Genomic DNA, 26,499 nt, shown 5'->3' on the forward strand with positions numbered 1-26,499 from the left:
CTGTAAATATGAACGGCGGGCCCCTGGCAAAGGGGGATGGGAGCGCCACCCAGGCTTTAAACATTTTTCATTCTCCAAAGAGGGGAGGTCACACTTCTTCAATTGTTTTTCCCCAGGCTTCACGAAGAGGAGCATCGATTCCCCCTATTATTTAGTCTTCCTTGTTATTTTTTATTCTTCACCATCCTTTTCTTCTTTTTGGCGCACAGACAGGTTCAACTCTCCCCAGAGAAAGGGAATGGAGAGGAGGGGCAGGGAGGGGACAGGAGAGGAGGGCAAAGGAAGAGGGGGAGAAAGGAAGACGGGCAGGAAGGGAGAGGGAGGGAGGGAGGTTGGTTAACTCTCTACTCACTGTGTTCATTCCTCCAGCGCCAAAGATCAAGCTTCTTGAATGGATTATCCATAGGCCTCCAATCGCCTCCCACAGACCCATTCATTTCAAGTTCGGTACCAAGAAGATGGTGATGAGCAAGTATCAGAATGTACCTCTCTAACTCCAGCTGTGCCTCTAAATCAGAGGGCGCCTGATTTACATCTCAGGTCCCTGGCTCTACAGCTCCCAGAAAACGCCAGGATAGGACCTCAACCTCCACACCTTGTAAGTGAGCTCCTGCTCTTCCACACACCTCGCCTCCTACTCGCTCACCTGCAAAAACCCACGCCGGCCTTCCAGCATCTTCACTCACCGCCCCTTCCAATAGACTCACTGAAGCACTAAGCATTTCTGGCCTCCATTTCCTCATTTCCATTCCTACATCTGGTATCTTTCCGTTCTCTCACATCTGGACTGCAGCCACATCCTCCTAATTGCTCTCACTCCTCCCAAATAACTGAACACACTGTTGATCCATCCAACATCCCAAGAACATAATGCTTGTGTCATTCTCCTAATCAACAGTTTTCACACGGGGAACCCTCCTACAAGGTTGGTGGGAATGTAAATTGGTACAGCCACTATGGAGAACAGTATGGAGGCTCCTTTAAAAACTAAAAAAAGAGATGGAGTTCCTGTTTTGACTCAGCAGGAAGGAGCCTGACTAGTATCCTCAAGGATGCAGGTTCAATCCCTGGCCTTGCTCAGTGGGTTAAGTATCTGGCGAGGTAGCTCTTATTTGACCCTTAGCCTGGGAACTTCCATATGATGCAAGTGCAGCCATTTAAAAATAAAAAAATAAAAAAGAGCGGGCATATGATCCAGCAATCCAACTCCTGGGCATCTATCCCCAAAAAAATAATTTGAAAAGATACATGCACTCCTATGTTCACAGCAGCATTATTCACAATAGTCAAGACACGGAAACAATCTAAATGTCCATCAACAGACAAAGGAAGACGTGGTACTTACAAACACACATACACACACGAATACTACTCAGCCATAAAGAAGAATGAAATAATGCCATTTGTAGCTACATGGATGGACCTAGAGATAATTATACTAAGTAAGTTAGACTAAGAAAAATATCACAGTATCGCCTATATGTGGAAATACAATGCAAATGAACTTATATACAAAACAGCAACAGGCTCAGAGACACACAGAACAGAATTGTGGCTGCCAATGAGGAGGAGGGGAGGAGAGATATGCATTGGGAGTTAGGGATTACCAGATGCAAACTTTTATATGGAGCGTGGATAAACAGTAGCTCCTACTGTAGAGCGCCATATCCTGTGGTGAACTATAATGGGAAAAAATTGTTTCAATGTCTCCTCCTAACAGAGCAATGTCACATTACTAAACTGGCATTCAAGGTTGATACACACACAACCTAACTATACAAATTACTTAATCTCACTAATTTAATTGAAATCAAACTACGCTAAGTTCCCTTGAATATCCAAACATGATTCAAACTAATTACTAAAGTAGCTCAAACTACTAAAATTACAGTTAAGGTTCCTGCATTTGGTAAGAAATCAAGACACACACCAGGTTTGCACAGTTTTAAAAGTGGTAAATATTTCTCTAGAGTCTCATTAAAAGTGTTATTCCGAATCACAGAGTCGCTTTCTTTAAGAAATGTCTCTTTCCTTTTTCCAACAATAATGATTTTCCTGTGATTCTTTCCCCATATACTTCATGACACAGTTTTCCAATTTGGAGGATTTGTTGCAAAATGAAGTAACTATGGCACAAATTTTAAGTTTAAAAACCAAATAATAGGAGTTCTCATCATGGCTCAGCGGAAAGCTAAGTAGCATCCGTGAGGATGCAGGTTAGATCCCTGGCCTTGCCCAGTGGGTTAAGGATCTGGTGTTGCCGTGAGCTGTGGTGTAGGTTGCAGACGCAGCTCGGATCTGACGTTGCTGTGGCTGTGATGTAGGCCGGCAGCTACAGCCCATATTTGACCCCTAGCCTGGGAACTTCCATATGCCATGGGTGCGGCCCTAAAAAAAAATAATAATAATAACAAATATTTCTTTGTATCATTTTACATCATTTTTAAGCAACTTTTTTTTCTTCTGTTTGTGGATGCTTTACGGGTAACTGTAGACTATTAAGGAATCCTTATCTCCAAGTGCCAGCACCTAAGTAGATACCTGCTACTATTGTCAGGAGAGGGTGAGGTACAAATTGAAATTATTTTTTTAGGGCTGCACCCACAGCATATGGATGTTCCCAGACTAGGGGTCAAATTTGAGCTGCAGCTGCCAACCTAGCCACAGACATAGCAATGTGGGATGTGAGCCACCTCTGCGACCTACACCACAGCTTGCAGCAACACCAGATCCTTAACCCACTGAGCGAGGCCAGGGATCAAACCCGCATCCTCATGGATCCTAGTCAGGTTCATTTCCACTGAGCCACAACAAAAACTCCTCAAATTGAAATTTATGTGAAAAACAAACACTTGGGCCTTCTTAATCATTTCTTTTTTCTTTTCTTTTCTTTTTTTTTTTTTTTTAGGGCCACACTCACAGCATATGGCGATTCCCAGGCTAGGCATCTAATCAGAACCGTGGCCGCCAGCCTATGCCAGAGCCACAGCAACGCCAGATCCGAGCTGCATCTGCGACCTACACCACAGCTCACGGCAATGCCAGATCCTTAATCCACTGAGCAAGGCCAGGGATCGAACCTGCAACCTCGTGGTTCCTAGTCGGCTTCATTAACCACTGAGCGCCAACGGGAACTCCCTCAATCATTTCTTTTTTTTTTTTTGTCTTTTTGTTGTTGTTGTTGTTGTTATTGTTGTTGTTGTTGCTATTTCTTGGGCCACTCCCACGGCATATGGAGGTTCCCAGGCTAGGGGTTGAATCGGAGCTGTAGCCACCGGCCTACGCCAGAGCCACAGCAACGTGGGATCCGAGTCGCGTCTGCAACCTACACCACAGCTCACGGCAACGCCGGATCGTTAACCCACTGAGCAAGGGCAGGGACCGAACCCGCAACCTCATGGTTCCTAGTCGGATTCGTTAACCACTGCGCCACGACGGGAACTCCCCCTCAATCATTTCTTAAGTGAACTCTGATTTTCTCCATCCTTCAGGCATAATCTAGCCGAAATGATCCTTCATATTTACAAAACTGCAACGCTCTTAAACATCTTGAAATGTGGTACGCCAGATGTCTACATGCTTTTTTAACACTTCAAGTCATAACAAGTCATGAGTGTCAAGATTCAGTCTACCTTCAGGCCACAAATGTTATGTAATAACATGAATTTTACCAAAATGGAGATTAAGGATTTGAAAAACTAATGGAAAAGTAAGCCATCAAGAGTATAGCCTGCATGGGAGCTGTGGCAAATATTCTCATTATGGTCTCTGCGGATAATGGTTCACACAACTGGGAATTTTAAAGGGATTTCATGTTTCATATTAATTTCATCAAATTTTACGTAGAAAATTACTAAAAGCCCAAATGATGAGTTCCCACTGGGGCACAGCAGAAATGAATCCAACCCTCAGCCAGGATGCAGGTTCAATCCCTGGTCTTGGTCAGAGGGTCAGGAATCCAGCACTGCCGTGAGCTGTGGTAGAGGTTGCAGACGCGGCTCAGATCCCATGTTGCTGTGGCTGTGTTGTAGGCTGGCAGCTGCAGGTCTGATTGAACCCCTAGCCTGGGAAATTCGATATGCCATGGGTGCAGTCCTAAAAAGAAAGAAGGACCCAAAAAAAGACTATTCTGGAATATAAGCAATCTCTTTTGTGACTTGAACATGCAAACATTAAAAATATAACCATGAGCACTGCTTTGCACAACACTGCCTTTTCTTATGACCCAAACACACCCACCTCAACATTCAGCAGTTTCTCATGGCGAGTACTCATCAGAATCACTCTACAAAACACCCTCTACACCCACTGTTACTCCACAGGGGTGCGACTGACACATACCAGCAGGTTTTCTGTAGACAAGTTCCTGATGGGAGAAGCAGCAGTATTCGTGTCAGGCCATGTCTTGTGGCCCGTGGTGAAAGTCACTCTTCGAGGGGCCAGCATGCTTCAGGACTGCCCTGACAGTTCAACTTTATCAAAAGCACAGGGACTCACCTTCTTTTATTGCCAGGCTTTAAATATAGATTGTAGTTTTTAAGGACCATCTCAAAGTCGCTTGGGTATGAAATTTCTCATAGATCCCCAAAGTGATGTCGGTATAAAAATTTCTCCCTTCTCTTATTCACTTATTCTTCTCTAACTCCCTTATTATAACAGTGATGGCAACTGTCATAGCATTTTTGGGCATTTTAAAGAAAACAAAACTGAACTTGAGAATTCCTTTAAACAAACATTAAAACAGGAGAATATCTAAATTCAATACTATATTCACACAACGCTATCTTCTTACGACCCTTTTCTTTCTTTTTTTTTTTTTTTTTTTTTTTTGCTTTTCAGGGCCTCACCCGTGGCATATGTAGCTTCCCAGGCTAGGGGTCAAATCGGAGCTACAGCTGCCAGCTTATGCTACAAGGCACAGCAATGCAGGATCCAAGCTGCTGCATCTGTGACCTACACCACACCTCACGGCAACACCAGATCCCTAACCCACTGAGAGAGGCCAGGGATCGAACCCACAACCTCATGGTTCCTAGTCAGATTCATTTCTACTGCACCACAACTGGAACTCCTTCTTACAACTCTTAATAACTAGATATACAGTTAATCACCATGGGCCTCTGCAAGGTACAAGACACTGTGAAGCACCGGATACTGTGGCAAATACAATTAAATTCAGGGAGGCAATTAAATCCAGCCATCTTGGCACTTACGATCTAGTAGAAGAGCTGAGATAAGTGCACAAATAATAATGCAAGGTAGGAAAGAACAAACATCATATGAAAAGTATTATAAAACTTACAAAAATTCAGGACAAGTGTCACCTCCCTTAGGGAACCAGTGAAGAGACTGCAGAGGAGCTGGCATTAGAGCAAGATGCAGTGACAAGAGTAGGGAGTAAACGACAGTCTAGAGGCAAGACATGGGGTGGAATCGAGGCAGAGACTGTTTTTCTTTACAACAAATCTCTCAAAATTATGTGATAATGCATGCACTGCATGCAAATCAAAGCTAAGGGTGTACCTTACACGATATACAATAAATAACTCAAATGGGACGAAGACCCACATTTAAGAGTTAAAACTACAAAACTCTTAAAAACCACAGGGGGAAAGCCGCATGACATTGTCTTTGGCGATGACTTCTTGGGTACTATACCAAAAACACAGGCAACAAAAGAAAAATTAGATAAACCAAACTTGATCAAAGTTAATGAAATTTTGTTCATCAAAGGACGCTATTAACAGAGTAAAAAGGCAACTCAGAGAATGGGAGAAAACACCTGCAAATCACATATTTATTTGATAAGGAATTCAGAATATATAAAGAACTCCTACATTACAACAACAAAACAACCCAATTTGAAAATGGGAAAAGAAAAACATGAATAGACATTTCTCTTAAGAAAATATAGAGATGGTCAAAAAGATATAAAAAGATGCTCAACATCACTAGTTATCAGGGAGATGCAAATCAAAACTATAATCAGGTATCACTTCACATCCATAAGAATGGCTATTCTTTTTTGAAAAAGGAAAAAGGAACAAGCATTGGCAAGGATGCGGAGAAACGTAAACCTCGGTGCATTGTTGGTCAGAATGAAAAATGGCACAACCGCTATGGAGGTTCCTCAAAAAATGAAAAACAGAACTACAGTAGGGCCCAGGAATTCCACTTTTGCGTATACACCCTCAAAGAATGGAAAGCAGAGACTCAGAGAGGTATTTGTACACCCATGGTCATAGCAGCATTATTCCCAATAGCCAAATGGTGGAAGCAATCCAGCCGTCTACTGATGGATGAGTGGACAAACAAAATGTGGTATACACATACAATGGAATATTACTCAGCCTTTAAAAAGCAAGGAAGTTCTGGCACATGCTGCTACATGGGGAAATCTTGAGGACACTATACAAAGTGAAATAAGCCAGTCCTCAAAGAACAAATACTATATGATTCCACTGATATGAGGTACTAGAGGCTAAATCCATAGAAACAGAAGGCAGAACGGCTGCCAGGAGTTGGAGGAGCAGGGAGCAGGGACTTACTGCTCCGTCGGCACCAGGTTTTGGTTTTGCAGAATGAAGATCCTGTGGCTGGATGGTGGTAATGAGAGCACAATGAGGATATATTTAACACCACTGAAATGTACACTTACAGATGGTTAAGATGGCAAATTTATGTTATGTGTATTTTACTACCATCTTTAAAATGATAAACAATTTTTTAAACTAAAAAAAAAAAAAAAACCCAGAAAGCTAAAGCAAACTAAAACAAGTCCCACCATCCTCACTCTCACCCTTGTCATAAACAAGGGCCTCCTAGGAGGAGAGGGGAGGGAGTTTGGGGTTAGTAGATGCAAACTATTGCATTTGGAGTGGAGAAGCAATGAGGTCCTGCTGTACAGCACAGGGAACTATATCCAATCATTCATGACAGAACATGATGGAAGATAATATGAGAAAAAACAAAATATATATACATATCACTGGGTCACTTTGCTTTACAGCAGATATTGACAACACTGTAAATCAACTTTAACTAAAAATTTCTTTAGGAGTTCCCATTGTGGTTCAGCAAACCTGACTAGTAGTATCTACAAGGAAGTGGTTTCATATCCCTGGCCTCACTCAGTGGGTTAAGTGTTGCCATGAGTTGTGTGGCGCAGGCCAGCAGCTGCAGCTACAATTCGACCCCTGGCCTGGGAACCTCCAAATACCATGGGTGAGGCCCTAAAAAGCAAAAAAAAAAAAAAAAAAGAGAGAGAGAGAGAGAGAGAGAAAAAAGAAATAAATAAAAAATTAAAAAATAAAAATAATGTGTATATATATGTATGACTGGTCACTATGCTGTACAGCAGAAATTGGCACAACACTGTAAATCAACTATACTTTAATAACAAATAAATTAATTAGAATTCTTCTAAAAATGCCCTCCCAGACCTGAGAAGGGCCTGTCCTCTGGCCCCAGATATCTCTGCCTTCTTCAGCTCCTCTCTGCCTTCTGGCCAACCCCCTAGGGCCGGATCCTTCTGGAACTACCTGGATGCCTATGCCCAACCTCTGAGCACTCAAGCTCCACAGACCACGGGTCAGCTATCCTAGAAGACAGACCTATGTTGGCTGCCTGCCTCTGCTGGGAGCTGATGCACAGGAACACTGTTCCCTCCAGGCTTCAGCACTGAGTTTAGGAATCTGTATACGAACAGCAGCATGCCTAACGCCGCAAATTAAAATAACACATGCCAACTACATTTATTTATACCTTCTTCTTTATTTCTTGCTGTTCAGAAACAGATTTCCCTCCCACCGGCCATGTCTGCACTGGATCACCTAGTGAAATCTTTCAGAGTGATTCTCTGAGGTTCAAGTGGTAAGAATTCCAGTCACAAGAAGCAAACAAACAAACACAAGCGTAGCTGAATAAATCCTTAGCTGACTGGCTAGTGTTCAGCATTTGCATCTTCTTGCATCAGACCAGGTGAGCAGTGCCCCGCAGTGAGAAGCGTACCTACCTGGCCTGTCCTACAGCCCTGTTCCTTCCTCTTTCCTCAAGTCAGTGAGACCTGGGCATAAACACACCTCCACCTAAAGAAGAAACTGTCTCCAAATTCTCCACTGCTTTGGAGGCCACCGCCAAGCACAAGATGGGTTGTGTTCCAAGCATTACCTTGACAATTGCTGGGGATTTACTGGGGAGGAGAGGGGCTGAGGTAACAAAAGTCAGCTTTAACATCAGCAAGCTATCACATCCCGTGGTCAGGCACCATCCCGTTTTCCTCCCGCCCTGCCAGGCAAGGTTCTGTGGGAAAATGGAGTCCAAAAAGAATTCGCCCCCAGGGGCGTGAGGGAGGCTGCACAGCCCCAAGGTGGCCTTTTTCCCCAGGGCAGTACACACCCAGGAGTGAGGGGGGCCCCAGGCGGACAGAGGACCCGGTGGTGGTGGTGAGAGGAGGCGATGAAGGCGGGAGCAGGTGGGTGAGGAGAGGCTGGGAATGCCCTGCAACAGGTGGGGAGGAAGGTGGCACGTGGGCAGGGGAGCTCCTTGTGTCTGGTACCCTCAGCCCCCACCCCCACCCCCTGCAAACCAGCCCTGGAGTGGAACAGGGCAGAAGAGGGGCAGAAACTCCTATTCTCTGTGCTGCTTGCCCCTAATACCACCAAGGCGGGGGCGGGGGCAGAAGGAGGGTCCTCTCTGGCCTCTTGCCTCCCTGCTCATCCCTCCCTTCATGAGATTTTCTACAACCGTGGCCACTGGCTGAGAGTCTCCTCCCTCCCTCCGTCTCTCTCTCTCTCTCTCTCACACACACACACACACACCTACCCCAATACATAAACACACACGACACCTGCACACAGTGATCCCAGGCAGGGGGCGAGGACTAGGATGCCAGGGCTGGAGGCTGGAGGGACAGGCAGGCCTGTGAGAGGGGCCTCCGTGCGCCCCGTGTGCAGGGGGTGGGGTGCAAAGAGGAAAAGGGCGGGGAGAGGGAGGCAAGAGGCAGGAGGAGCACCCCCTCCGCCGAGCATCTGCTCTCTGGCAGGAAGGCCTGTAAACCAGGGGCTTTTCGTCCAGCTGTCCTGTGGGCAGAATCAACCATCTGTTCCAAGTCTAGGAAGAGTTAGTGTCGGTTCCTTCTTGAGTCCCCACCCAAGCTTCGAACACTTGCCTTAGTACTTTTCCCCTCTCTGCTGTTCTTAAGTTCCACGTGCATGTCTGGGAGGCTCGCTTGTGTTGGAAGGAAGGGAAGGAGGGAGGGAGGAAGAGCAAGCAAGCTGCCACCTTGGAGAGTTCACCGTCAGCAATACACAATGGGGAGGTTGGCAATGGGGTGGGAAGTCAGTTTGGAAAAGACTGGGCACCCTACTCCAGCTTGTACCCAGATCATTCTCACTGGATCCTGGGTTTTTACATTCAGATACCAATTTAAGACAGTAGCCGATCCCTTAGAACCATATTAAAAAATACGTTTAGGAGTTCCCGTCGTGGCGCAGTGGTTAACGAATCCGACTAGGAACCATGAGGTTGCGGGTTCAGTCCCTGCCCTCGCTCAGTGGGTTAACGATCCGGCGTTGCCGTGAGCTGTGGTGTAGGTTGCAGATGCGGCTCGGATCCCGCATTGCTGTGGCTCTGGTGTAGGCCGGTGGCTACAGCTCCGATTCAACCCCTAGCCTGGGAACCTACCTCCATGTGCCTCGAGAGCAGCCCAAGAAATAGCAACAACAACAACAACAACAACAAGACAAAAAAAAATACATTTACATAAGCAAACTTTAAGGCATGAAGGAGATTTTTTATTATCAAATACACTTTCACTGGGAGCCTTTTCTCCTCTAATCAGAAGTTTGAACTTCTTAACATATTTTACATTTTTAATAGCCAATGGATTCATTCTGTAAGAAAGGCACTTTTTTTTTTTCCAGAAATATACTTTCCAAAACTTTCTTTCAAGTTTTTTATGCTTAGTTTAAAACCTGAGAATAACAAGAAAGCTTCATTTTTTTTGGAGACAGACATCCCGATCTCCAAAAGGCCCAGTTACTGTCATTTATTCATCCCACAGCTATTTATTCATCATCTACTACATGCTGAGAACTGCTCTAGCCACAGAAATGCAGTAGTGAAGAAGGCATTTACTCTACACTCACTATAGAAAGGTGAAAAACAGAATACAAAGTTCTGTGGGATTCTGGAAGAGACCGCACAACTTTGTGAATACACTGAAGCCAGGGAACTGCACACTTAAAAGAGCAAGGTTTATGGTGAGTGAGTTATGAGCTCAGTTTTAAAAACCTCATTTTACAAAGTGCTACGGGAGTGTTCTGAAGGGAGATGATACCCACTGCATGTGCTCACGCGGCAGGTACTCAGTGAATGTCCTACAAAGAATGCAATCGGCTGGGGTGTTTAATTAAAAGACGAGACCTCCTTGAAATACATACATGAAATATATTCTTACATATATATTCTACATATAGTTATCACACACACACACACACACACATAAAATATCCTGGTTATTACGATCATCGACATTAACATTCTTTTTTAGGGACACACCCGTGGCATATGGAGGTTTCCCAGGCTAGGGGTCAAATCAGAGCTGTAGCTGCTGACCTACACCACAGCCACACCACCACCAGATCACAGCCCCGTCTGTGACCTACACACAGTAATGCCAGATCCTTAACCCACTGAGCGAGGCCAGGGATCGAACCTGGCCAGGGATCAAACCTGCATCCTCATGGGTACTAGTCAGATTTGTTTCTGCTGAGCTAAAAATAACTAGTAAAAACTAACTAAAGCTAACACCAGCATACATTCTAATGATAAGTGCCCTGATAAGTCCAGCCCTGTTAAATGTATCCAAACCTGAGGTGTTTCCTTATGTTGCTCTAGTTTCTGGCACCAGATAATTTGAGCAACCGCACAAGTTTTTGTCCAATTACTCAGAAATGAACCTTGTGCTTGATTTTAGGTTGCAGAGGCCTGACCCTAGCCTGAGGTACCTGCTCTTCCAGACCAGTTCAGCAAGGCTTTCCCACCAACAAGCATCACAGTCTTCACCTTTCCTACTGCCTTCATGCTCGCTGCATCTCCACGTGAACTGGCGGAGAACTAGGAGGTGCTGTCAGCAGACCTGTTTCACCCACTTGTGAACATGACTAATATCATCTTATCCTTGGCTGTCCTGTTCTACTGCGACATGAACTTCCTGAAATGAGGCTTGTGTTTTCGGTTCCTAAAAACTTCCCCAATGATATCACCCAAGTTACTGAAACACGAGAAAACCAGTGAATGCTGTTTTTGCTTTGCTGGTTTTACCAGTTCCTTATATTTGCTTTCAGGAAGAATAATATATGCCATCATCAATATTTATTCCATAATACACCAAAATTACAATAATATAGAACCCTCTCCTATTAGGTTATTCTGTTAGACAAGCAGAATTTTCAGGGAAAGGCTACAGATACAATAGTAAAATGTTTTTACTTTATTATTTTACTTTTCATGTTATTTTACCTTCTTGGATGAAATTCTTTGAACGTCTCTCATCCTCTGTATTCTCTAACAATGGAGGGGAGATCCCGCTGTGGTGCAGTGGGTTAAGGACCTGGCATTGCCACAGCTGCAGCTTGGATTTGTCTGTTTGTTTTTTGTCTTTTTGCCTTTTCTAGGGTTGCTCCCGCAGCATATGGAGGTTCCCAGGCTAGGGGTCGAATTGGAGCTGTAGCCATCGGCCTATGCCAGAGCCACAGCAACCCAGGATCCGAGCCGCGTCTGCGACGTACACCACAGCTACGGCAACACCAGATCCTCAACTCACTGAGCAAAGCCAGGGATCGAACCTGCAACTTCATGGTTCCTAGTCGGATTCGTTAACCACTGAGCCACGACAGGAACTTCTGCAGCTCAGATTTGACCCCTGGCCTGGGAACTTCCATATGGCACAAGTGAGCCTCCCCCTAAAACACTGGGAATATAATTTAACAGATTCTTTTCCTTCTATTCACTTTAAAATTTTTCTGTGTCTCCATCTGCGAACATTTCTCGCCACTCTCAGATGACTGCATCTAGCACTGAGTCAACCCTCTTTTATTCCCCACATCCACTCTGCCAAGGGTAAAGCATCATGTACATCTGTGTGTATGTAAAGCGAGAAGGCAGGGATGAAGTAAAGAAAGAATAGGGAGTTCCCATCATGGCTGAGTGGTCATGAAACTGACTAGGATCCCTGAGGACGCAGGTTTGATCCCTGGCCTCGCTCAGGGGGTTAAGGATCCGGTGTTGCCATGAGCTGTGGTATAGGGTATAGATACGGCTCAGATCCCATGTTGCTGTGGCTGTGGTGTAGGCCAGCAGCTGTAGCTCCGATTGGACCCCTAGCCTGGGAACTTCTTTATGCCACTGCTGTAGACCTAAAAAAACAAAATAAAAATAACAAGAAGAAGAAGAAGAAAGAAAGAATAGAAAACTTGAAATTCCAGGAAGCTACTTAAAATCCAACTGTTTAAACTACTTTATATTATTCTTTATATATTTATATTATATTACCCAAACTAATCTGTAAATCAAGATTTACTCCTGGGGAGGGGTATGGGAGGAGTTGGGGGGGAGGGGGCTGGGCTCAGGAATCTCCTGAGGGTCAAAATGCAAAGGGGGGAGGGGCTCAGAGATTTTTCCATCAACCTCCTTGTTTCAAATCCCATCTCTGATACCTACCAACTATTTTTTGAACAAGTCTGATTTTTATGATTACTACTCATCAATACTTCAATACTTAGTATTTCTATTATAAATAATCATATGTATTACTAGAAATAGTCACTGAGCTCTAGCATATACCCAGGAACTCTGCCAAGTGCCCTACCAACATGACCTTCTTTAGCCTTTACAACAACCTGACAAAGCAGCCACTGTCATCCTCATCAGCTGGGGCCCAAATTGAGGTTCCCGGCAGGTGTTCCTGGCAGGGACGGTCCAGACAGGTGGGCAATGCAGCTTCCCCACCAGGTTATATGATGTGTCTTGATGTGTCTTCCCCCGCCCGCCCCCCCCCCCCCGGAGCACCATTTTCTGCCTCTGCCCGACTGAAATCATGAGATTACTAAGACTCATCTCATGGGGGTATTAAAAGAATTAAATAAGATAGTAGATGCCGATGCCTCATAACGTCCAACGTAGTTTTAAAATGTCATTACTGCGACAATTATCACATCGTTATTATGGCCTCCTCATACTTTACCCTTCCTTCCTAGTTATTGGTAGTGCTTTAGGTAGTGAGGCAGATAAAGTACCCTGAGTTTTACACATGCTAGGTTATACTGGTGATCAACATGCAAAATAGCTTCACTGCTAATTATCATAAAATCACCAGCACTTAAAAGAGTCATAAGAAACATTAAATGGCAATGGATAAGCAATGAGGGCCTCCTGTACAGTGCAGGGAACTATACCCAATCTCTTGGGACAGAACATGATGAAGATAGTATGAGAAAAAGAATGTATATATACGTATGACGGGGTCACTATGCTGTACAGCAGAGATTGGCACAACGCTGTAAATCAGCTATAATAAAAGTAAACAATTTCTTGAAAATTAAAAAAAAAATCCATTACATAGTGAATTTTTCCTAAGTTAAAATTCTCCTTTAGAAAGAAAGGTTGAATCTTCATGAGTCAAGTCACTGACTCCAATGAAGAATTCAAATAAAATATCAAAGGAGATTCCGACAGATGAAAGAGATCAAAGGAGTATCTTGGAGAAGTGAAACCCACACCCCAAGGATAAAGGACATACACATACAAACAAAAATACCCTTTGAAATCACAGCTGGAAGTCTGTCTTCCTCTTGGCATCTTTGTTAAGAAGCCATGTCTCTGCTGTCGCAGACATTAAAAAATAACATACACCCTCAGAAACACATCCAGATGTTCACGAATATTCATGATGTGCTTCCAATCTGGTTTGGACTTGCCCTTGATTTATTTTTGATTAAGTTCCATCAGCTTCTGCTCGGGCCCATGAGATGGATGGCCCTGCTGTACCACGAATTTTGAACATCTTCATAGTCTAAATAATTGCAGAAAGTCTCTCAAACTATCCCTTATAAATAAATGATTTACGTACAAGCCTCAGAATAAGCAGAGCTAGAGAAATTGGTTTGCTCTTGAATCCGAACTCGAGTGCCACTGCTAGTTGATAAATTAAGCCTCCATTTCTGATGCACACGTTGACATGTGGTGGGGTGGGGGAGAAGCTAAAATCTGACATTCTTTTCTGAGTAATATCATGAGACATTAAAAGGAAGGCAACAGCTGTGCTCTGAGGGTACTAAGATGTACTTTCTGGCCACCAAGTTTGAGTTCTTTCAAACAATGTCTGGTTGAAAAGCCAGAATAACTGACCCAATGACTTGGAACAAACCAGCCAACATTTTACCATGTTGCTTTCTTCTATTTAAAACACTTGAAACGTCCAAACAGGAAAAAAAAAAAAAAAAAAAAAAGGCAGCTCCAAATCAAAAACTACAGCTGAAATGGGTGTAGTGAGCTTCTCAAAAGAAGTGGCCAGAGAAAGGTCTAGTCAATATTCTTGGTGTTCTGGGCCCAATTCGTTGTTCTCAGTCATTCTGGTTGGTGCCCAGGAGCTGTGGTGAGATTCATCTAAAATATGGACCTAGGAGTTCCCGCTGTGGTGAAGCAGGTTAAGGATCTGGTGCTGCCTCTGCAGCAAGTGCAGGTTCCATCTCTGGCCCAGCACGGTGGGTTCCATCCCTGGCCTGAGAATTCCCATATGCCATGAGTGCGGCTGAAAAAAAGAAAAAAATTTAAAACAAAAGAAAATATGGACCTATGACATCTGGAGGCCAACACCAGATGTGTGTATCAACACCAGCAAAGGCTCACGGTCCTGCTCCAGGTGACTTCCTGTCCAGGCGCTGGCTGCACACATCCAGACGCCCAACCCTCGCCATCTCAACCACGCCCAGCCTAGATACACAGCCCGACCTGGGCCACTCCGACTTTACCGAGGGCCTCAAACAGATCTTTGGCCATATCATCAGGTGACATTATAGATACAGCTGTAGAAACTCACTCTTAGGACCTGAAAATAAGGAAGCAGGCATCACATGCCTTCACATTTTGTTTCACGTCAAGACCATACTGTGTGCTACAAATTAGCATGTTTAAATAGTCTATAATTAGTTCGTGATTAGCACAAATAAATGACATGGTAATCTTCCACATGCAAAGTGTCTAATTGTTAAATGTAAACATTGAGCTCATGCTATAGTTTCGGTAACCTGGTGTTAATACATGGGGGCAAAAAGACACCTGGCCTGGGCCTCACTTCACTCTGAAAGGTCCCCATTCCAAAAACCAAGACACTCCTTTTCCCTCCAAGCCCAGATTCTGCCATCAAAAAGCGGCCTCTTATACCTTCATTCTTTGACTTTTGTCCTCAATTACTGTCAACTTGATTAATATTTAGGAATTCTCTCCATTTTATGTAAATGAAAACTACAGAGCTCGGACTTTTTTCCCTTTCTGGCAAGCACTTTTATTTTGAGCAGAATGCTATTTTGGTTTTTAATCCCCCAGGCACTTTGTGTTTATAAATGCAAACAAACAAAAACCAGGCATTTCTGAAAGCTCAGGAGCAACACCAGAAAAAGCTGATGTTGATTCACATTTGCAAAGTCTGACGAAGACCTTTCAACTATTACATTGTACTTAACACATCTAATATGTCCGTTTCCATCATTGGACGAGGGGTCTACGAGGTCTCTAAGTTGAAAAGGATGGAAGCACCCCTAAATTGATCATAAAAAGTATAATATAAATCGTCTTAATTATGAGAGGTAGGAGATGCCAAGATCAGATCTGGCCTCCAAGAGACCTACTTAAGTCCATGTTAACATGGTGCAATGCACAAAAACTGCTGACTAGATTGGGACTGGGCATTTGACTACAAATGGGACTTTGTCTGAGAGGAGCCAGAGCAGAGCACTGTATTACCATCTGGCTTAAGACAGAACGCCTCGGTGTATTTTGACAGCAAGTGTGTGAATCCCACAGCAGAATGCGGTTCAGACTCCCTATCTAATGCCCACTGTTTCGGACTGCAATCTGCAATTCAACAGTAGCCCAGAGCTAGCGAACAGTGTCCATTAAGACAAAATGAAACCAAACAAAAGCAAATGCTCTCAGTGCAACAGTTGGGCTTTAGCGGTTGAATATTTAAACTCAGGACAACTTGCCACACACAGACCACCCACCTACTGGTCCTGTGGGTGAGAATAAGAATGGAAGGAGCTTCTAGGCTCCTGGAGCACCCAGGCGCTGAAGTAGGGGAACCCTTATCTTTTCTTGAATATGTAGGGAGCTCAAAGGTACAAGAAACCTGTGTGCCACATGCTCTGCTATCTCTAGCAAAGAGCAAAAGAGCAGTCAAGAAAACAAAACAATCTCCCTCCCCTCGCGCCCCCAGACAGGATGGACTGCGTCCTCATGACTGTGTGAAGCCACGAGGTTACGTTGGCCCAACCAGTCGACCATTGTGAAACGGTCGACTGAACGGTGATGAATCAGAACAACATTCTGTCTTTTTGTTTTGTCTCGTGAACGGTGATGAATCAGAACAACATTCTGTCTTTTTACATAATTAATAATCCAGGGACCTGTGAAAGGACAGCATGTATCTTTTCTCTGCACATCTGTTTAGACTTTAGGTTCCAGCCACAGTAAACTTCTCAATGGCCCCTAAAAGCCACATTTTCTCTCTCATGTTTGACCTCCGCACTAATTGTAACCTCTGCCTTAAATTACTCTGCACTGTTTACACCTCTGTCCCCAACCAGATTAATCCTCTGTGTTCTTTATGGTTGGGCTTGGGTATCACCTCCTCCAGGAAGCCTTCTTTGACTTTCCTAACCTGGGCCTGGGGCTCTTTTATGCACTCCTGCACAGCATTTTAATTGGCTGCTTACTTGTCTAAAGCCCCCACTAAATTGCGACGTCTTTGTGGATGGGGAACACATCTTTATCTGTATTTCTGGAATAATAAAGTCTCAGATACATGCATGATGCTCATTAAATAGTTTTAAATATTTACATACACAAATAAATTCAACAAATATTTATTGAGCACCTATTACATGCCATGCACTGTTCCCAGTGGAAAAATACAGAAAGGCCTAGAACAGACTGACAGATACCCCTGCCCTCAAACCAGGATTTACTGGGAAGGGATATGAGGGAACTTTGTGGGGTGATGGCTGTGTTCCCCGTCATGCTGAGGTGTGGATGACATGGCTATATGCACGTGACAAAACTGGATCGTAGCTAAGATGTGTGCATTTCAATACATAAATTTTGTATTTTTCATCATTCTCTTAAATTTTATTGGAGTATAATTGATTTACAATGTGTTCATTTCAGGTGTACAGCAAAGTGACTCAGTTACACATATACATATATCCATTCTTTTTCAGATTCTTTTCCCAGATAGGTCATTACAGAATATGGAATAGCGTTCTGTGTGCTCACAGTAGGTCCTTGTTGGTTATCTATTTTATAAAGAGTAGTGTGTATATGTAAATATACAATACATAAATTTTACCTAAGAATTTTTTTTTTCATCTTTTGTCTTTTCAGGGCCACACTCACGGCATATGGAGGTTCCCAGGCTAGGGGTCCAAGTGGAGCTACAACTGCCAGCCTACATCAGAGCCACAGCAACGCCAGATCCAAGCCGAATCTGCAACCTACACCACAGCTCACGGCAATGCCGGATCCTTACCCCACTAAGTGAGGCCAGGGATCGATCGAACCTGCATCCTCATGGATGCTAGTCAGATTCATCTCTGCTGAGCCACAATGAGAACTCCCTCACAAAGAATTTTTTTAAAATAACAATTAATCAGGCAGAAGACTAAAGGTGATGTGAGAAAGGCAGGATGCCTTGAAACTGGGTAAAAGGCACAGTTTTTTTGTTATATTATGGTATCCATACATGTTTGAAATTTCCTAAAATAAAAGCGAAAAGGAATCTCTGCACACCTGTGAATAAATACTAATGAAGTACGAGTAACAGATACTTCAGCATCACTACAGGAGCTTTTGAATCAGGAAGAGAAAGGAAGGAAAGGCAATAAACAGTTATAGGTCACTTACAATGACGGACCAGATCCTTCACAGCAATTTTCCCATTTAATGCACATAACAACTTTATGAGCTATTTTTAGCCCCTTTTGTAAATGGAGAAACTGAAACTTAGAAAGATTAACAAAACTTGCCAGCTAAGTGCAACAGCAAGACGTGAACCCCAATCTGACTTCCCAGCCTCTTTCCATCATGTCTCTCACAGCCTTCTGCCACTGTGACAACCCCAGTGGCTAGGACGCCAGCTAGGACTGGGGTGGGAAGGGTGGAGTCGGAGGAAGCCCCAAGAATCACCTCTAGTGATGAGAAACACCAGTCTTGCTAATTCTGTCTTAGTCTAGAATTATACCTTGAAGATTAAATATGAAAATTGTAAGGAACAATAATTATGTCCCAGAATCAATCCCTACACCATCGGCAATGATTCCCTCTCTTTTTTTCTGCAGGGGTGGGGGGTGCATATCTGCAGCATAGGGAAGTTGGTGGGCCAGGGACTGAATCCTAGCTGCAACTTTGACAGAGACAATACCAGATTCCTAACCCACTGTGCCAAGTGGGAACTCCATCAGCAAAGGTTCTGATATCACATGTCTCTGGGATAATATGCAACAGTTTGATTTATAACCCGGTCCTTAAAGACCTGGGTGAGTCTTGCTGGGATCCCAGTTCCTGGTGCCCACACAGATGTACTAAGGATTCGGCACAGAGATCCAGCGTCATTAACAGAGTTCACTAAAGTGGCAACCTCTCCATCAGGGTTGGGCTACACCGACCACCACACAACCTTGTTTCTGCCAACATCCAAGCAGACTCAACCTCAAAGATGCCAAGGAAGCTGACATGGCCAGTAATAAGAGGCTGCCTTGTGTGGTGCCAAGGCCACCTCTCCTGGCCATGGTGTTACTTTGACAGATGTCAGACTCGGCATCACGAGAGATGAGCCCATTATGGACTTGGAAAGCTGCTGTCATTTCCAAGTGCAGCGTCTCGCCGCCAAAAAAACACACAGTGCTCAGGGATATGCCAAATGCATGGAAATATGGGCATCTTCCCTGCTGTTCACAAGCACTAATGTCCTAATCCCCAGCAGAGGCAAAGGCTGTGGTCCAAACACACGGTTCCTTTAGGGCCCATTTGGTGCTGAATAAAAACTTTCACCATAGTTAGCAATGTGAAACATAATCCCTGCTCATGCTGTTGAATTTTCACCCATCTGTACTCTCCATGACCTTCAACTAAACTAACTGGCCCCCAAAGCACTTCATCAAGTAAGTGCTTCATTCCAGCCTGGAGCCGGGTGACTAGTCCTGGAAAAGTAGCTTGATATTCAGTCCAGAAAGTTAATTACTAACACAATTATCCAAAGCCTTTATTTTTCAGGGCTAAGTCAAGCATCTCTGTGGGCAGGGTGACTTTTTGGCTTGCTTGTTCTCCAGGTGACATGTAATTAGCTTTTAAGGAGACTGCATGTCGGGAGTTTACACAGTCAAGCATAAATACCTAAGATCTATTCTGTCTCTAGAACATCTCGGTCCTCCAGATTCACCCTGATTTGAAATGAAACAAATTCATAAAACCAATTTAACCCATCACTCCAAACTCTCCATCTTCAAGGCTGTCTCAAATGACTTTTTCTTTTTTTTTTTTTTGGTCTTTTTAGGGCCATATCTGAGGCATATGGAGGTTCCCAGGCTAGGGGTCCTAACTGGAGCTATAGCTGCTGGCCTACACCAGAGCCAAAGCAACGCCAGATCCAAGCCATGACTGCGACCTACATCACAGCCCATGGCAACGCCGGATCCTTAACCCACTGAGCGAGGCCAGGGATCGAACCCCCAACCTCATGGTTCCCAGTCGGATTCGTTTCCGCTGCGCCACAATGGGAACCCCCGATGACTTTTTCTACAGCAGGAACAGCAAACTTAATGCTACGTTTTCCCCTATAAAATGTTTCAGGCTCCTAATGTTTTCCTGTTTCCTCTTCGTGCTTTTGGTGGATGATTTCTTCTCCAAGCCGTCTCACCCCTGCTTTGGACAAGGCCGCTTCCTAGCACAGAAAAAAAGTATTAAGCTACAGGTCCTCAGACCAGAAGCTGCCCCAACAGCCAAGCAAGGCAGAAGTTTGTGTACTTGTCCAAAGGCAGAGCTCAAAATCTAGAAATACAAGTAAAATGTGATGCAGCAAAGAGGACTCTTCTGGACTAAAAGTGACAGCTTTTTAAGAAATGAATTCCCAAAGTTCCTGTCGTGGCGCAGTGTAAACGAATCCGACTGGGAACCATGAAGTTTCAGGTTCAATCCCTGGCTCCCTAGGTTAAGGATCCGGCGTTGCTGTGAGCTGTGGTGTGAGCTGCAGACGCGGCTCGGATTCGGCATTGCTGTGGATGTGGTGTAGGCCAGCAGTTGTAGGTCTACCCTAGCCTGGGAACCTCCATATGCCAGGGATGCGGCCCTAAAAAAGACAAAAAAAAAAAAAAAGAAATGAGTTCCCATCAGGACTCAATCTGTGATGAGCTAACCACTGTGAGAGGGAAGTTTCCTGAGGTCACCAGAGTTGCATGCAAGGCCTGAAGGATGACCTTAAAATACCTCTAACTTCCTATTCCTGAGCCACGTGAATGCCCTGAAATACAGCACCTAACTTAACCTTCAGCACTTGCCTGGAATCTCACAGGAAGAGAACTTGAATAAGCCTCCTGAGGACCTTACTTTTTGCACGAACTACAGTTTAAAGGATGAAGGGGAGTTTCCAGCCTGGCTGGAATCAGCTCCTGTCAATTTTACCCACCGACATACTCCTGCATCTTTGATGGGAACTCATTTGGCTCCTGTGGTGTCTTCTCCCCCCACAATTTCTTTTGCAGCTCTGGAACACAGCACACAACTTGGGACCATCCATCTACATGGGAAGAAGTTAGTTACCCCACCACCAAGCAGGCTTCCTTTCCTACCAAGAAGCTGCCTTTCAAGAGTCCCAAACACCATTGGATCATTATGGTCACTCCAATGCTTAATCGGCTAGAATTTGGGAAAGAACAGTTCAATGTCACATCAAGGATCATCTGCCAATTCACAGCCATTGTTCCCTGCACCATGAAATGGACAAGCAAGCAGACAGTGTGCTACCAGACTATTATTCAAGGTCAAAATCATCACATTCAAGAACTCAGTGCAATCATTAAATTGCCATTTGGTGGCAATCTTGCCAAAAGGAAAAGCCTTTTTTTCATTAACTGTGCCTCAACAGGAAAGCCAAATTAATTTTAACAGCATCTTTTGCCACATGAGGATACTTTCTTAAAAAGAAGGAAATACTCCCACCCGTGCACACACACAGGGGGACAAAGTCAGAGGAAAGGAGCTCTTGGTAACAATGATGCTATGTGCTTGCCTGGGCCACAGTGTGGCTCCTGGGGTGATGGCTTACTGCCCCCAGTTGATGCTTCTTGGCCTCAATCGATTCTATTACACTAACTCCCACCTATGTAGAACACTAAATCAGTGAACAAAAAGGAAAAAGGATCAATACTTATTGGACAGTTATGATATAATGTTACTCCTGACCTAAGAAATCTTTACGTGGATTGAGTTAAGGAAAGAACCACAAGTGCCTTAGGGCGCCAGCATCTTACTTACAGTGGAAGTGAATCATGTCTACTTATGGAATATACAGCAGTGATTCCTAAACCACTTGTTGGGTCCCTTACCCAACAGGTCTTTTAGAATATAAAAGGAGTTATTAATAAATGAATTATCTGTTCCTAGTTACTAATTTTTTTCATCTCTACTTTAAGGAGATTATGAGGAGAAAAAAAAAAAGATGCAATTGAAGCAGCAGTTTTCAAACATTCTTTTTAAAGGCAGTTACCCCTTACTCAAAGCAGATCCCTATAGCCTCCTAATATATAAAAGATGCTCAAAAAGGAAACGGTCCAGGTGAAGAGACATGGAGGGTTGAGCCTCTTCTGCCTCCCATTCCCGACGTGGTCTTGAGGTCACCACAGTGAAACAAAACAATATGAAAGCACTGAAGCAAAATGAATCCAAGACCTATGGAACAAATTTAAATTAATAAATGTAGATGTTTTAGTAAGATACTTTATAATAAATGTACAACACAGAAATACTAGCACACACAGAGACCTAAGCTATTTATTTACTATGTATCATGTGCAAGTTCAAATGCACCACTAATCATACACATAAAGGTCTTTACAAAACAGACAAATGAACTTCAATGCACCTGAGTGAGAGAAGAGAATATAGCCATGAAAAACAGTGATTACAAAGAGGTATTAACAACATGGAAGAATTAAAATAAAATGTTAAGTCAAAAAGCAAGAATTACACTGCTGAAATAAAAATACCCAGAAAGGGAGTTCCCCTCATGGCTCAGCGGAAACGAATCTGACTAGTATCCATGAGAACGCAGGTTCGATCCCTGATCTTGCTCAGTGGGTTAAGGATCCAGTGTTGCCGTGAGCTGTGGTGTAGGTCGCAGATGCAGCTCGGATCTGGTGTTGCTGTGGCTGTGGTGTAGGCCGGCAGCTATGGCTCCAAGTCCACCCCTAGCCCGGAAACTTCCATATGCTGCTGGTACAGCCCTAAAAAGACCAAAAAAAAAAAAAAAAAAAAACCCAGAAAAACACTGAATGGAGACTTGCTAAAACACTAAAGTGGTTACTGTTAGGTGAGAAATTAGGGAGGTTTCCTGCTTCTTTAAATTTTATTTTGTTTAAAACAAAAAGAAAAAGGAAGGAAGGGAGGAGGGAAGGAAGGAAAGGAAGAATTAGCCTAGATCTTTTGGCTAATTTAAAGTCATTAAAAATGCAGTCTTTTAATGAATACAAAAATTTAATCATTATTGCCCCAACCAATACTCAGACTGAAACCCACAGAACTGGATTAATACTTTGTGGATCTGACGTTTTCATCCCAAACTAGCGCAGCCGCCTGCAGGGTACTGGCCACTTACAGCTGTTAGAGGGCCCCAGAGGGGATGCTGGACCACAAGCAGCCCGTCAAGGCAAGAGCATCTTCCCAGTGCCCCACTCACCACATCCAGGTCCTGAGAAACCCGCCGTTTCCGCAGCTCCTCCATCCTCTCGCACACGTCGGAGAAGCAGGTATTGTAATAATCTGCATACTGCTGGGCCAGGTCATCGATGTTTCCCAGGGAGCCGTCCTGAGGGTGACGAGGGCGGGCGAAAAAAAGAGCAGAAGACAAAGGCGGTTGGTCAGTCCACCTGCAAACGCCCCACATCACCTAGTCTCCCTCCACGTAGTGTTTATACCACTAACAGCCAGGATTTTTTTTTTTTTATGGTCCATTTCTTAGTTTTATTCGTGTCATTGATCTATGTTGTTATCTTTTTAAAAAAATTCTTATTATAGTTGATTTATAATGTTGGTCGATTTCTGCTGTACAGCAAAGTGACCCAGCCATCCATATATATACATTCTTTTTCTCATATTATCTTCCATCGTGTTCTATTCCAGCAGACTGGATATAGTTCCCTGTGCTGTACAGTAGGACCACATTGCTTATTCATTCTAAATAGAATAGTCTGCATCCTGGGGTCAGTAGATGCGGCCTGAATTTTTAAAGTGGTGAACTTGTACCTGGCTAAGGTTTACACTTGACACCTCCTAATCCTTAGGACAGACCTAATTTCCTCACTGGACAGATGGAAAAACAGCTACTCAAAGAAGGTGCGTGACAGCCCAAAGATTCCAGGGCTACCAAGTCAAGAAGCCAGGTCCCCAGCTCAGGAATGTCTGGTGCCAAAGCCACAGTTTTAACTCACACCCCTGCCTGCCTTACAGGGACATGAAAACCCCCTCAGCGGGTGTAGGGGAAGGACACTGTCAGGGTGAGGCTCCCTTCCGCCTAATGAGGGGCTGTATCAGAACCTCCAGGGAAGCTTTTGAGAAATCCAGGTGCCAGGAGGTCCCCTCGGGGAGATGCTGATGGGAAGCTGAGAAGGCAGAAGCCAACAGCGAATGGCACATCTGGGGCACACCTGAACCATTCCTCCCATGAGACCTCAGAAAAGTACGAAATCTTCTTCCCTATGTCGTTCAAGTACTTGCAAGAGGACACGTACAAATTCACCTACATAAATAAGGAAATCTGTCTGTGATTCTCCATTTAGGGAAGGGCCCGGAAGCTGCTCTGGAGCCCGCATCCCCAAGGTCACACCCAGCTCTACTGCAACTTCTGGCTCCGCGGCCTTGGCATGTGTCCCCATCTCTGGCAACACTGGAACAATAGCAGCACCTAACAGCACCTACCTCCCTGTGAGGAGTAATGATGCGACATGAAACCCTCACAGCGTGGGCCCTCACAGCGTTCCTGGCACATGGTCAGTGCTCAGTTAATTAGCTAATAATATTCACTACAAGACAATGTTTCAGACGACAGTCTTCCTTCAGGGAAATTGATTCCCAAGTCCATGTTTGAACACATACACATGGGATGACAGCAATGCTGTGTACAGTTGGAGGTTATGCCGTTTCTTCCAGTCATTCTTTCATTCTTTATTCAGAGAAGCATCTCCCCTGCCCCTTTGAAAAGGATGCTTCCGCGATGTTCCTTCTTCAATATAAATGAATGACCCGACCAAGGCAACCAAGGAAAATGATTTTAGCTAGATAACCAAGGAAAACACAAAAACTCCTAGACAACTGAAAAGGTGCACACCCATTTTCCCTGTGACAGACCACCGGCCAGCCCTGTCCCACAGCTAACGTCAGCACGTCACCCTGAACAGCATGTGACTGACTGCAGGGCACACGTGGATGCAGGCAGAGTTTAGAGTTCTCCAAAAACCTTTCTGCTGAACACCTCGCCGCCCTGGTCAGGAGGCGTGGTCAGAGCAAGAGAGCATCTCTATGCTTCTTTTTTTTTGCACTCACTGATTTCACAGAACTTAAGGGAGCGGAGAAACCGAAATGGAAAGAAGTGATTTTTTTTTTTTTAGACAAGAGTCTTCCTTTCTCACCAGTAAAATGTATACTATGTTTGAAGGAATTGCTTCAAAGTCCCCAGGATAGAGCGAGGGCTGGGGCTCTTTATAGGAACAGTAGGATGTTTGAACATGTCTAGGCAAAAGTCATCCCCTCGCCTCTGAGATGACAGGCTGGATGGAGACAGTGGAGGTGGCAGGTGCCTACCGGCCCCTTCAAAATGCCTATTGTCAAGTTTACGGGAGGGAAACGACAGGATGCCAAATGCAAGTCTGCTGCTAGCCTCCGAGGAAAGGCACGGAGCGCTCTGCCTGCCCGTCTTTGCTTTACTGCCTTCCGTGGAGGTGAGGTTCCTGACACACAGCATCATAAATCAGATTATGATCCGAAGGTTTGCCCCGACTCGTCTCAACTCAACAGCACATGTCCCGAGGGCCAGAGCACAACAATCTACAACCTCCTCCTGACTGGTTTTCCTGTCTCCTTCTCCATGTTGCCTCTTCTGCCCTGGACCCAGCCACCAAAGTGACTTTGCAAAACAGGGGTCAGACCAGGTCTCTCCCCGCTAAGAATTACTCATACTGCCCCGAGTAACCCCCTCTGCAAGCAAACCCCAAACTTACCTGGCGTTCAAGCCCCTTCATCTCTGCCCACTGGAGAAGGGGACTGAGACCTGCCCACTGGGAGAACCAGAGGAGCCAGAGAGCAGCAGACTGCCCCTGCCCTACATCAGGCAGCAGTTTTCCCCCTACTCCCCACCCTTAACAGCAGGAGAAAGTACTGGAAGAAACTTTAGGAAAGAGCAAGGGCAGAAGAGCTGCTTCCATGGAGCATCTACTCCAACCACCAGCTACCGCCAGCCAAGGGCCCACTGAGGCTTGGGCTCGAGTCCACCACTGCCTTGGCCAGTGGAGAAGGATCTGGACAGTTCCTGGGACAAAGAGAACTGGGCTTTACCTTTAACATCAGGGTACCCGCCTTCTGCTGCCCAGGATGCTTGCTGACACCTCAAAGACCCAAAGCCCTCACCATCCCACTTCTCTCCAAGGGCCTCCAGGTTTTTTAGCTCCCCCTCCAGCAAACATTGGGACGCATCCAGCAGCTTCCTTTGCAGTGAGGGATGGAAGGTGGAAGGGACACGACTTGCCACAGTGTCACCTGAGAGCCCTTCTTTATGCATTATTACCCAGATCCTGCCACTCCCTGCAGCAACTGGGGCTCCCAGAAGATCCTGGGCTCTTGAGAACTATCTTAGTCTTGAGGGTATGAAGTCACCGTCATTGAGAAACTTCTGCCTTCAGCTCTCCAGGAGATGAAACATACCTGCCATTCCTAACCGAATACAAAATCCGCATCTTCTAA

General features: G+C 44.7%; 1 protein-coding gene across 1 annotated transcript in view; it reads right to left on the minus strand.

The window, feature by feature from the left end:
- Nucleotides 1–26,499, minus strand: part of SASH1 (SAM and SH3 domain containing 1) — a 202,847-nt gene that overhangs the window by 131,607 nt on the left and 44,741 nt on the right. Inside the window, exon 2 of the mRNA XM_047769981.1 lies at nt 23,225–23,353. Within this exon, the coding sequence (XP_047625937.1) occupies nt 23,225–23,353 (129 nt within the window). The remainder of the gene's footprint in view (nt 1–23,224; nt 23,354–26,499) is intronic.

This window comes from Phacochoerus africanus, chromosome 2 (genome assembly GCF_016906955.1).
Source record: "Phacochoerus africanus isolate WHEZ1 chromosome 2, ROS_Pafr_v1, whole genome shotgun sequence".
Classification (NCBI taxonomy): domain Eukaryota; kingdom Metazoa; phylum Chordata; class Mammalia; order Artiodactyla; family Suidae; genus Phacochoerus; species Phacochoerus africanus.